At 25.9% G+C, this 13,896-nt stretch overlaps 1 protein-coding gene across 6 annotated transcripts in view; it reads left to right on the forward strand.

The window, feature by feature from the left end:
• The window catches only part of LOC113550543 (ADAMTS-like protein 1), a 171,592-nt gene that overhangs the window by 108,544 nt on the left and 49,152 nt on the right, over positions 1–13,896 (forward strand). For all 6 annotated transcript variants that reach the window (XM_026952454.1, XM_026952452.1, XM_026952451.1 and 3 more), the window contains exon 8: positions 2,756–2,861. In XM_026952454.1, the coding sequence (XP_026808255.1) occupies positions 2,756–2,861 (106 nt within the window). The remainder of the gene's footprint in view (positions 1–2,755; positions 2,862–13,896) is intronic.

Raw genomic sequence — 13,896 nt, forward strand, 5'->3', positions numbered from 1 at the left:
GCAGACGTAGACGATTTCCGCGAAAAACGCGTTGTCTTGTTAATCGAAAGACAAAATCAAACATCCAGTCGGCTACTATACAGTCATCATATATCACACGAGTTAATATTGTAATTGCAGATTTCGTTTACAAAATGTGCAAAAGCACCATGGACGTTATCCTCGCCGAGATTACATCTCGGTATCGGTACAATACTATACTAGAATATTATAGCCCGTTAATCAACGGTTTTATTTCGTCGAAACGGTCGTTTTTCCGTCTGGTCAGTATCAATAAAGTGTCACCGAATCACAAACACGAATCGATTTTGTCATTGGCGATCGTTATCAACACAACGTTTTATTTACATACAGCCGCGTTATATACATATAATTATTAATATAAATAATACGCAGGATTCGGATAAACATTTTACCGGTTGACAAATCTCTCGTTTGCTCGTATACCTTTTTATACCGTAATTTCAGATAACTTTCGGCTTGAATTCGGATGGACCTATGTAAATGCGTCCAAACACAAATATATTTAAAAATGCGTTTATAATTATCACATCATTACACGAAATTACAGTCCTAAAAGTATAATAACAATATGATACTCGATAATTTTTGAAAATTTAAAAATGCATTTTCTTTTTACTTTTATAATAATAGATAAACGTAAAAATATACCTTAGTACTCTATAGTAGTCAAATTAGTTAAAGGCGTATAGTATAGGTATAAACAAATTAATTTTTGATGTTCTAATAATAGGTTTATTTATTTAAATTATTGTTTTTCGTTTGTACCTATAACAATTAACATAGTAAATCCACGTCTCACTTGCTGTACATCTATTATCTTGTTTTCAATAATCTAAAAAAAACATCGTTTGTCGTTCGTGCTGAATATTATAGTTAGCCCGTGTAAAATTACTACATTATTATATACGTGTAAAAATAAGTACGTAATACCTACGCAATTAGGATATTTATTTAGTTTTAATAGCCACTGAAAACAGTATTAACTACCTGATTTGTACGGAACGCAATTGTGATATAAAAAATGAAAAAGATCATATTATTGGATATGTTAATCTAAACATTTAGTAAAAATTTGTGGTATCTGTGGTTTTCGATTTTGAATTTCAATAATACAAGAAAATCGATTTTTTCTTTAGCTTAATATGTAAAATTCACGTTTTTCCTTATTTTTTCAAAATTACTAAGATAAGTGCTGGAATTTTTTTATCTTTAACCCCTCAAAGTACTAAAAAGATTCACTTTTCTGCCAGAAATGATGCTAAAATTGAACATTCTTTATGCTATTAAAAGTTTTTTCGGAAACAAAAAAAACATAAATATTTTAAAATCAATTCATTCTTCACTCTGATCAGAATTTAAAAAATGAAAACCAATAAATCTACTTTGATTAAATTATTAGAATATAAAATTATGAGAACAATTTAATTTATAAAGTGAACAATTTAATTTAATTTTTTTTTTTTAAATCGTGAATTGTTATTTTTGATGAATATTATATATTATACTGTTTTTAGTACGTGCATAATTCAATCATTTCTATGCTATTCACAAAAGGTTCAAGTCCTATTAAAATTGCAATAAAAAATGAAATCAAGATATTTATTTAGATTTAATAATTACTGAACATTTTATTGTGTAGTTTTTTTATTCAATAATCCATTAGAAATATGTTTGTTTTTAAAAACTGGTACATAGTGTATTAGTGTTCTATGAATGTAAGTTAAAATATGATTAAAAATCCACTAATTGTTACTTTTTTGTTTATCAAAAGCTTAAATAAAAATATGCTTCTTTTAATTGACTAAGTTTTACTGCATTATGACGTCGTGTGCAGATATTGTTTTACTATTTCAAGATTTATCATAACATTCATAACTTTTAATGAGATATTTTATCGTATCGAAATAATAAACAAGTCTGACAAACACTTTCCGCGTTGTTCTTTGCCAGAAGATAGCTAACACAGAATATTTTTAAAAACAAAAAAAAACTCGAACGTATTCGAGTATATCATTTTTTTTTTCAATACTTTGTATCATAATACTGTATCAGAGGCGTGTAAAATGATTTTTACGCATTAATTTTTTCAGTTTGTATTTGTAACTGTTTATCAAAAGTGAAATTGTTTTCCGATTTGTTTCTAAAGTAAATAAAAGTTAACGCCAAACAAACAACGAGTAGCGCTTGTTATCCAAAATATTAGTTGAACAGAGTAAATAATGGTTTTGTTCGACCCATACAATATTTTCGCCATTTCGAGAATAATGTTTAATAGGAATAAATAATTTATTCATTCTGTTTTTAATGATTGTGGGAGAAAAACAATTGTTCATCCAATAACATTCCGATGTAAGATATACCTATGTATTTTCAAACTCCCATCTTTGACTTAAATTTTCGACTTTACATTATAATATAATAAATGATATCAATTATTGGAATAATATAAAAAAATTTATTTGTTTAGAAAGATAATATACAGTCATTATTTTAAACAGACATTTGTATTTGTATTGCGCTTGTAGTTATTTAATGCCTACTTGTTATGCGAGACATTAGTGGATTATACGTATGTACATATACAATACGAATACATACATGTAGTCATTAAAGTTTCATGTGTATTAAAATATTTCATTTTTCGTTAATTTAACTCGCGCGCTACTAACTTTGAATATTTTATTATGATACTTTTTTTTAAAATTGTTTTCATTATTATTTTTTTGTTTAGGTGGGTGGCTGACGACAATTGGAGTCCCTGTAGCAAAACATGTGGAGGCGGAATAAGGGTACGACACGTTTATTGTGTGGAAGAAACAAATGGCACTAGAACAAAGGTAATGAGAATTGAATTAAAAATCAAATTAAACTGGTAATATAATTACGAATAGTTTCAATGCAGTGTTTTTTTTTTTTAATTTCGCCATGAAGGCTAGAACAAGTCGCAAAAATCTCGTCGGTAATTAAACGTTTTCCGCGGTTGCTGAACAGACGTGTATATTATGTACGCAAATTAAGACTCATATGTACAGTAATTGTTTCTGAATTGACCGATTAGTTGGATACGCAATTTGTACATTTTCTAGTATAAAACTACATTTATTATAGAGTATTTTTTTTTTAACTAAAAACATTAATATTAGATAATCTCTAAAAATTAATTAATTCAAATGCTTAACTTATTAAAAAAAAACAGGTTAAGCTTTAAGAAAAAACATGGTCTTGAGCAACTTAAACCTTTACACTTTTTTAATATCTTCAAAATCAAAATTTTTAGGACAATGTATTTTTCAACGGTCTATTTTAGTTACGCATTAATAGGTTTTATTAATTATTATAACAATTTATTTAAATTATATTGATAATTTACTTTAAAAATTGGTTAAGGAGATAATACTGCAGAGAGCTACAATGGTTTTTTGATAATATAGTTTATTAAAAAATGTGATTATTTAAAAATTTGCTTGCATAACACAAGTAAATACTTTGCTAAATATTATATCAGAATATCAAGTAATGCGATATCGATAAAACAATATTTAACGCGTTTATAATATTAATTATATTAATATTAATATTTTATTACACTTATTGCGAGTACATCGCGATAATATTATTAAGCCACAGATTCATTACGCTGAATATAAATTGCAGATTTTATCATCACTCCGTGTATAAATAATTCCACCGTAATTTACAACAATAAATACCTATATGGATATGTAATATAAATATTATTTGCACATGCAAAACCAATGAAGTTTCATAAATATTTATAATATAAATTTATTTAATGGTATTACGTAATGTTATATTTTGTTATTGATTAATATACATGAATACGTAAATTATTTGGATATAAGTCACAACAAATAATCACTCGTCATCAAACCAGACTCACAATTAGCTCAATAATTGTTATTATGAATAGTACCTACTACGCTAATACGTTCCTAAAATAAAGTTATATTATTACTATTCATAAAAACGAATAAAAATTGAATTAAAAAAGAAAATTTATAGTGTACCTAAGTGTACAATGTATATTTCCAATATTCCAACCGATGTATGGAAGAAAATTTTTAACAACTAATCGGGTGCATATGTAGGCCTTTAATATATAATACATAAATACCTTTACGTTATGATAATATAGTTTGCGCCTCCAAATATGAACATAACTGTCGTCGCGGCCTTATGCTAACATTTTTAGCACACCTTTTTTTCTTTTTATTGGGAACACTTATTAATGATATTGTAACGGTTTCCTCCAGAATATTCACAAGGTCATGTAAAGTAATGTAATATGCAGTCTTATTCACTAAGCGAGCTTATCCTCGTTTTTTCTTTAATAAATAATTATTTATTTAAATTCTGATTTTTGAACTTTTTAATCATAAATAATTGCCATCATTTCAAATACTTAGATTTTTATCGCCCTGTAGCGATACAATCTTCTTTTTTCAAATGAGAATCACTTAAGTTTTATATAAACTAATGATAATATCACTTTTATGTGAATTTTAATGTATTTAAATTGAAATATATACGAGTGAGTTGTTTTTGATTTGTTTAACGTTTTGTAGTAAGGATAATAGGCTTACGATAATGAGCTTGGATAATATGGGCTATGCTGATTTAAAACTTTAAATAATTTATATAAATGTATTATTATTTAATTATTTGTAAAAATTGTCTGTATATACTAAACAGTAAACACAATGACAAATATTACATATATTTTATATTAATTTAAAATCATTTTTAAGAGCTATAATCTTTAATAGAAATAAACATTTTAATAACTAAAAAACTACTTGTTTAGATTTCTATCTACATATGTTAAGATTTTTGAAAAAATCAACTGCAGAAAAAAACTTTATTATTTACAGTAAAAAAAGAATTCCAAATATTAGAATTTTAATAAAATCATTAAGTAAAGAACAAAAATAGAGCTTTGCACGTTTTATTAATTTTCCTGTACAAAATAACAATATTACATAGTACATAACAGTTGTTATTGAAAAAGTAAATGGTCGTTATTTATTTATTATAGAAATCGTGATCGATATGTTAGGAATTTTAAAAATGTTTAATATTATATAATAATATTATATTATGATAGTGTGTGCAACGAATAATGTTAACGATGTCTGATCTAAAATATTTCAAATTCCGAGCAAATCGAGTAGAACGTTCGAATTTCAGCGGCGATGACTTTCACATGAGCGCGTGTATTACTATTTACGAATGTTGTATATTATTATCTAGAAATGTGTACTCGACGTTTGAATACTGGTCGAAAAAATCCAGTTGACTATAAAGTCAGCAAAGACATGTCACGTTTTGTCGTAAATCATGACAAACGGCAATACCGTATACAATAACATGCCATTGTAATATATAATTCGCGTTTTGGATTTACAAATCAAACACCGAAAAACAGACGAAAACCATCAAGATACGCTATCATTGTAAAACATATAATGACCACCATAAATGATAATAACAATGTTTGTAGACCTTGTTGAATTAATTTTTTTCACGCATACAATACATCTATTGCTGTGGTTATAATTTTTTCTCGGCCTTAGAAGATAAACGTAGCTGGCAAAATTATGTTTATGGTAACCCGGCGTTTTTTATAGGCAAAATAGGTACACCACTGCCGCAAATCCATTTTCTCGTGATTTTGTCTTACACTAATTCATTTGTCTTATTTGTACGCATGAAAATAATGAAATGATTACGATAATAAACCTTTTATCTTTTATGATATTGATTACTTTGCAAGTGAATATCATTAATGCTTGATATCTGTTAAGACGTTTGATGTGTTAAATTACATTTAAATAAAGTACAAAAAGTTTTTGCTTTGAAAAAAAATACATAGTTAAAACAAATAACGAAAACAAAACAATTTATAATATTGTTAAGAAAGTTTAATAAAAAATAAAAATATAAATCATCGAAATTACTTTAACCAAAAAATATATTTTTGTTTATTGTATATTTTGTCTACATAAATATAAATATATATAATAAATTAGCATAATTTTATTTTCAGTTTTAGATGTTAACAATTATTCCAATCATGTAATCAGTGATACTAAATATAAAACATTAAATAAATAAATAAAGATGATAATTATAAATTTAGCATTGAACTTTTATGAATGTATGTTTAAAATAAAATCAAAGGAAAACCGTGACTGTTAGTAATTATAATTAATGGAAAGGTTAAATGTAACAGTAATTATAAAAAATATAATTAAGTTAAAAAAATTATAACATTAAAAATTAAATGCAAAAACAAAGTTACTTTGAAAAAGCTCGATAATTTTAAACCCGAAATTTAACTAATGTTTAAATACTAAATAACATTAAACATGTTAACATAAAACGTTTTAGTTCATGTTAATGTTAAAATAGAATAAATTATTATTATTTTTTTTAATTCAAGAGTTGATCAAAATACGGTAGGTACATATAACTATTATAAATTGGTATATAATATAATATTGCCATAATAATATAATTATGTGGAATAATAAATAAATGCTATTTTACGTAAAACCAAAAATGAAGTCATTATCCGTAGTTTTTATGTTGTACCATGAAATATTAATTTAACATAAATTGTATTCTATCATTAAACTCTGCTATAATAGCACTTATTAAAGATGATAAAATACTGACTTTAAACTGACTGTTCCGTCTATGCAATTTGTTTTTTTTTTTTGGCACGAACTATGATCTTGTTTATATTTTTACCTCCTACTTTCACGTAGAAAATTTACAGTTCGACAAACTAATCACTAAACAGTGAAAACCTACACCAAATATAATAATATACACTTAGTAATACAAACTTCACGTCATAATTTAATATTATTTATTTATTTATAACGTGTCATTTGATATGTATAAAGAAATAGGAAGACAGCTAAGCATTGTCGATTTTTCATTCGCCATCTCAACATCACTTTTAATTTAAAAATTAATTTCAATATTATGTGATTTTTGCTCAATAAATATAATTTGTTCGTTATGTATCCGTAAAAATGTCGAGAGTTTAAAATTACAAATATTGGCGGTCTTTTTTAAAATCAATTAAATAAACAGACAAACATAAAAAGTAAAAACACCATAACAAATAATAGTGAAAGTTAATATAAAATACATACATATTAAAACCTGTTAATTGCAAATAACAGCTGAACACTATCACGACTTGCATAAGTCATAATATAATTTATAAAAATATATTTTTAAAACATCAAATATTAACCTAAGAACGTATATCGCGTGGTTACCTTAATAAAATCAGTATAATATATAAATATATTGAACATAATAATATCACATAGAATAATGCGCTCAGGCGTGTGTTAAGAACATAATACATTATTATAAGGATTAAATGAGTATATTCTGTACGCCTGCAGCTATGTATAGCAAAAAGATTGTTGGCGAAGGGGCGAAGGGACTTGCAGAGTAGTCTATGTGTGTGGTGGGAAGAGGGTAGAGTAGCGCGCGTGGCGGCGAAAGCGTTCCAAAAATTCGAGACGACGGCCAAAAAGTTACACTCCCACGGTGGTCGTTAACGAACTCGTCCCGTGCGGTGTGCGTAATGGTGCTAAGTAAGCGCGTCCGTCCGTATACATTATATATATAATATAATATATATATATGTTTATGTGAAATATATTATATCGTTGTAGTTTATAGGTACAAACAATAATTATATATATATACATAAACATAGTGATTCGCCAAGTATGTGTTTACCTCCATTTGTTCCTTCAATAATTAAATAAATACAACAAATTTTGATTTTTAAAATTTTTAAAAATACATTTTGACCGATTTTTTTTAAATTTTTTGAACAACTTAAAGAGTGATGATAATATAAACTTCCATTTTTTAAATGAGAACCTTCATTTTTACTATAAATTATTTAGTGGGTTATTTTTTATTTTTATGTACATAATTTAAAATTCAAACTAGTATTTTTTTAAATTTATTTAAGTGTCATTTATTCCTTAACAATAGTTTCACAAAAAAATAAAATAGAATATTATGTAATTTCGAATCTAGAATAAGATATAAGTAGTATAATTAACTGTATCATTTTTACAAATTATAAATATTGATGGATTAAAATTACTAACTAAAATTTTCATATCACCATTATAGCCCCCATATCTATCAAACCTGTTATCGCGGATCCTTAGTACATAAAGTTAAATAACAAAAAAATACTCATTTAAACTTTAATTTTACTATTTGACGTTTTTTTAAAAATTTCAAAACATGTTTTTTATATGTATTAAATATTTCAAAAATTAAATTTTGAATACCTGCATTATTGAAGAACAACAAAGAGGGTTAGCATACTCTGTGAATCCCCCTGTATGGATATTTATATATATATATATATACTATATATTATATAGTATATATACATATTATCGTATACATGAATCACTATCTTATCGTAGGCTGGTGCGTTTAATGTTCTGCTAGGAAATTCGATCAAATTTTGTACCTCAGAAAGAGAAAACTTTATAGAAAATCGATTATGATAAAGTTTTTTAAAACTAACGACTGTACAACAACGATAGTTTACAGCAATCGACCTCACATGTTTAGTCATCGAGTAATGATGCTTACATGATATAAGAAAAAAAATATGATTTATTATTTACTATTTTTCTTCAATATATTCATATCGTAGAATTTATATAGCATAAAACATTTCTAAATGTTGCGTTAAAAGCATACAAAGACAAAAATATCGGTACGTTGAAATAACATAAATAAATATTGCATTAATATGATTGATCTTGAGCCTATATTATAAAATTACATTAAACAAGGACGCCTGTCGATGGATATCATCCTATTGAGGCCCAAAGTGACTTAAAAATTATCGAGCATTCGGTTACTATTATTTATTAGTTTATTATACTATAACGAATCCAGAAATAACTGCTTTAATATAATTATTATGTTAGTAAGACTGACTTATATTTAAAATATTATGTTATTTTGTGGGCTAATGTATGATAGCATCAACGGAATAGTTATAATATTTATATTCGAACGCAAAAGGACCACCAAATTCAGGAATCTTCGAAATCGATTTTCCCAAAAGTATCAGTTTACCTATAAGAAACTAAACTTATCGATTATGCCGAATATTTGTATATCAAAGGTTAAAGTATTATCTTATTTATTTACTATCATGCACTCAATTCAGCTTTGAATGTAATAAAAGCACATGAAAAACTATTGAAACAGTATCAAGTTATAAAATATGAGCATGTAGCATCTGAATTTGGTGATCGTCTTCAATATCGTCGGAACAAACAACTTGCAGTAATATTGTAAATCATTTCATTTAAAACTTAACACATAATTTACTTAAATGCATCCAATAAATATTTATTTTTATATATATTAAATTTAAAAATATAAATTTATTCGTATCTGATAATAAGAGAACTAACTCAAATAAAATCAACAAGAACAAAAACTATGTACATGTAATTAAAAAAAAGATACTGCAATAATTTCTGCAGATGATTATTTAGAATAAAATAATCAATAGATTTTCTTGATATATTAAATTGGTATCAAATCACTATTTAAAAAAATAAACATTTTATATTATTGAATTACAATAATTATATATGAAAATATAGTTTTACATATATAATAGGTATTTGTAAAATGTTTGTTACTAATTTAAAAAAATGAATTCATAAAATTTACTTACAATAAACTGGATTCAACTAATGTGTTTTTTTATTGTCAAAAAAAGTTATGCGTATTATATACTATATATCGGTTAATATTATTTTAAACAATTGGTGAAATCAATATGTATTATATAAAGCTCAAAATGTTTAATTGTTGAGCTCATTGTACTCGTATTATACTCGTCCTAACACATTTTTTCACGTACATTTTTTTTAAATACGTCATGGCAAACTTGTATGTGAGTAAAAAAGCAATTAACCCTTTAACCCAAATGCATTAAAGCCAGTAAAACACGTGTAGCAATGCAACCTCAATTAATAATTTCTCATTATCCATTTTACAAACACACAACGTACAAACATTTTTTATGAAACCAATAAATACGTTCAATAACCACGTTGTTAGTTTTGATTCGATTTTAGAGCCGCTCGTATATTAAATTATTAGGTTTGTTTAGTCGAACAACTCTGATTCGACACATATTAACAATAGGGATGAAATAAGTGAATGCCACAGGCGACCGTTTACGACACGCATTAGTGGCGGAAAATGTGACAATATATTCGACAAAATTTATGTCACCGAGCTACATACAACATTATAATATTAGTCCGAGTACTTATATTGTATTTAGTATTTAATTTAATAATAAATGTATGCAAATATTTTTGGTCGTATTGCTGATTTATGTAGTTTCGAATAGTTTCATAATGTAAATCGTAAATAATATTAACACGATTCTAAGGATAATCACCTAGCCGGAATTAAGTCTTTTAGTGACCTAGCGATTAATTTACTTGGACGCGACTCCAAAACCCTCTCGAGTGAAAATAAATTTGGTTCTAATCGCATCAAAGATAATACGATGAGCGTTATGACGTTTATATTACCTATTAGTTAATAAACAATACCATCGTCCATCGTCATTGAATTTATTGTAAAAAACTAAAATGTTGCAAACAATTCAAAATTTCAAAAATCTAATAAATAGTTATATTGTCATAATATTTAGCTCCACAAACATGAAATAAATTTAAATTTATTAGTATTTATTAATTATTAATTTATTTATAGAAAATAACAATACAGATAAATACTTTAATTTATATTTAGATCTCAGTAAGTATATAGGTATTTAAAATGATTTATATAATAATTTAATATTACAACAACTATCAATAATATTGTTATACTACAAAATATGAACGTTAGTTGTAATAATTTTATACTGACGACAGAAAATGGGTCATAAATTCACGAATTCTTTTAATCCAAACTTGGCTATCACGAGGATCTAAATCCACGTTCTCTCTTTCGTCTAATAAATATCCTTCTTGTTCGATGTAAATTGTTTATATAATTTACGGTTACAATCTATACGAGCGATTCGAAAACAAGATATGTATCTTACACACTACAATACTCGTGTAGCTGAAATACATAATATATTAAGTATGTACCACTCGCTGTCAGTCGGTAGATGTACACCGTACACAAATGAGATAGTCCATACTTACTTACTCATTTTCAGGAGAATTCAATTATTTCGTATTGTTCACGTTGATTTATCGATTGCATCATCTTAGCTCACCCCAATAAAACTACACCGGCACCTAACCTAATATAACCAATTCGAAGTGAACAACTCTATAATCGATTATTGTTAATAAATAGTAATAATAACACAATTCGTTGAGGAGAAACGGGCGTTTACGGTTATTTGACTTTGTATTACAATTATAATAATAATAACAATGCGAATGTACCACTTAACCGTAATAATTATTACCAGTCCAAAGGCGTGTTTGTGAATAAAGAGGTTGGGATAAAGTTCAACTCATCCTGATCTGATGTTTATATTTTATAGTCAGGTGCTGGTAACTATAATATACGTTATTTTATATTTTAGATTGATCAAGCTGTACATAAATAAGCATAATATTTAAATGTATGATATTTTTCGATTGATTTATTAATCCCGTATTATTATTAATATTCTGTATAGTATAATTAAGAGAGGCCGGTCATAGTTGACACGATATTAATAACTTTGAAACTATATAATACAGATGGTATTCATTTTCATTATAACATAGTACATATGTCATCATTGATCAAATATTTATTTAATCAATGATATCATATACATTATCACAATAATAAATAATCATTTTTATCTCGGCTATGAATTTTAAGTCTTTGAGTAATTTGTTTCCGTAAATACATAAAATATTTGCTATTTATATTTATTTTTTGTTTAAATGAATATCAAGAAGATCACTGGGCCTCGCTGAGAATAACTTGTATGGAGGCCCAGGGTTATATTAGCTTACAAATATTCTTAAAGATATAACATAAATACAATAGTACATGTTATGTTATAATAACGAAAAGAGAAAAAATAAAATAAAATTTTTTTATAGTAAATATATTACACCCGATATTGTATTATTTGTTCACTAATCAATTAACTAATTCAGTATTTACGACATTTACGTATATTTTAGTGTGTGGTTTTCGATTATAGTAACGCCTTTGTGATAACTCATAAGTTTTTATAAAACAGTAGAATGGAGTTTGTTTTCACACGTACTTAAAATATATAAACTAAGTATTATAAATATGATTTAAATTCGTTACCATTTTATTAACTTTATTTTAATTATTTGTGGATTTAATCTATTTGAATTGAGTAATTTTACGTTTGATACAAGTTAAATATTGAAAAGTAAAAGTTTAATTGTAATGTTGTTTATTGTTTGATTTACCTGGTATAAAAAATCCTGGTGTGACAACAAACTATGAACGCGGTAGATTATCAAAAATTGTAAAAAATAAAAATTTTAAAATGTATTCAGACTTAATATTAGTATTTGATATTTTTATAGACTTATAGGTTGATTAACGTTCTTAATAAGATTGTATTATATAAATATTATATATTTTATCATACATTATATTATAGCTATTATGACAATATGACATTCAATTGCTGATAAAATTATTATTCTGTAGAAAATGTATATTTTATTATTACCCTACAGCATCAATTGACGATCGGAAAATTATATATCAACGTAAACAATTACGGCTATTCCATATTTTTTTTCTCAAACATGAAAAAAAAAATGTTTAATTACTGTTCGCTTGTTTATTTTTCTGTTTGACGTTTAATTGACTCACTTTAAACTACATGCATAAAAGATTCTTATGCTCTCGAATTTACAAAGCAAACGATATGCGTATGATAGAATACAACTTATATTTTATGCATTAATACAATTAATGATAAATATGTAAAAAAAAAAAATGTCTGGTATCTAATACATTATTAAAATTCATATTTTAGAAAATATGATGATCCGTTTAACAAGGTTATTTGTGTGTACAGATTTCACTCGTTATCTAAAAGATAATAATTCAAAAAAAATTATATATTGCATGGCGGGTATCTCTACTTTATTGTATACTTGATATTTTCAATATTTTGTATAAAAAACGAGCCGGGAAAATGTGATAGAAAGAACCTAAATCTAAAACACTATAGATAGGCAAAGGGGGTACCTATTTACTGATTAATACGGTTGGTACTTTGGTAGTGAAAGGATATCAAAGTAATAATAAATAGATAGGATCTAATAGATGTATAATAATGCATATATTATTATTGAGTACTGCGTGGGTATAATGTACAGAGCAAAGTAACTCAGATGATTAATCAATTAATTGATGAAGCTGCGTAATAATTTCGTCGACTGTAAATAACATCATGTTATGTTATAGTATAATTTAGTTAATCTATGAGTGAATCGACAATATACGTGTACCTATGGTGTAAATAATAAAATAAATACAAAATGTACATTTGTTGGGATTATTTAACAAGGTACAATATATTTTATATTATGTTAATTCGAATGAACAAAATAGCGTACGTCGTTCGCACGACAGTTTTCTATTATTTGCGTTATACCACTGTCTCCCTGTGCTTGCCACCGCATTAAAATTCCCAAAAGGACATCGTAAAGTTCTTTTGTTCATTTCGTTTCATTTTGTATTTGATTTCCTCCCATGCCGTATTTTTAAGCCCAATAACACAAAGCG

Source organism: Rhopalosiphum maidis, chromosome 1, assembly GCF_003676215.2.
Source record: "Rhopalosiphum maidis isolate BTI-1 chromosome 1, ASM367621v3, whole genome shotgun sequence".
Classification (NCBI taxonomy): Eukaryota; Metazoa; Arthropoda; class Insecta; order Hemiptera; family Aphididae; genus Rhopalosiphum; species Rhopalosiphum maidis.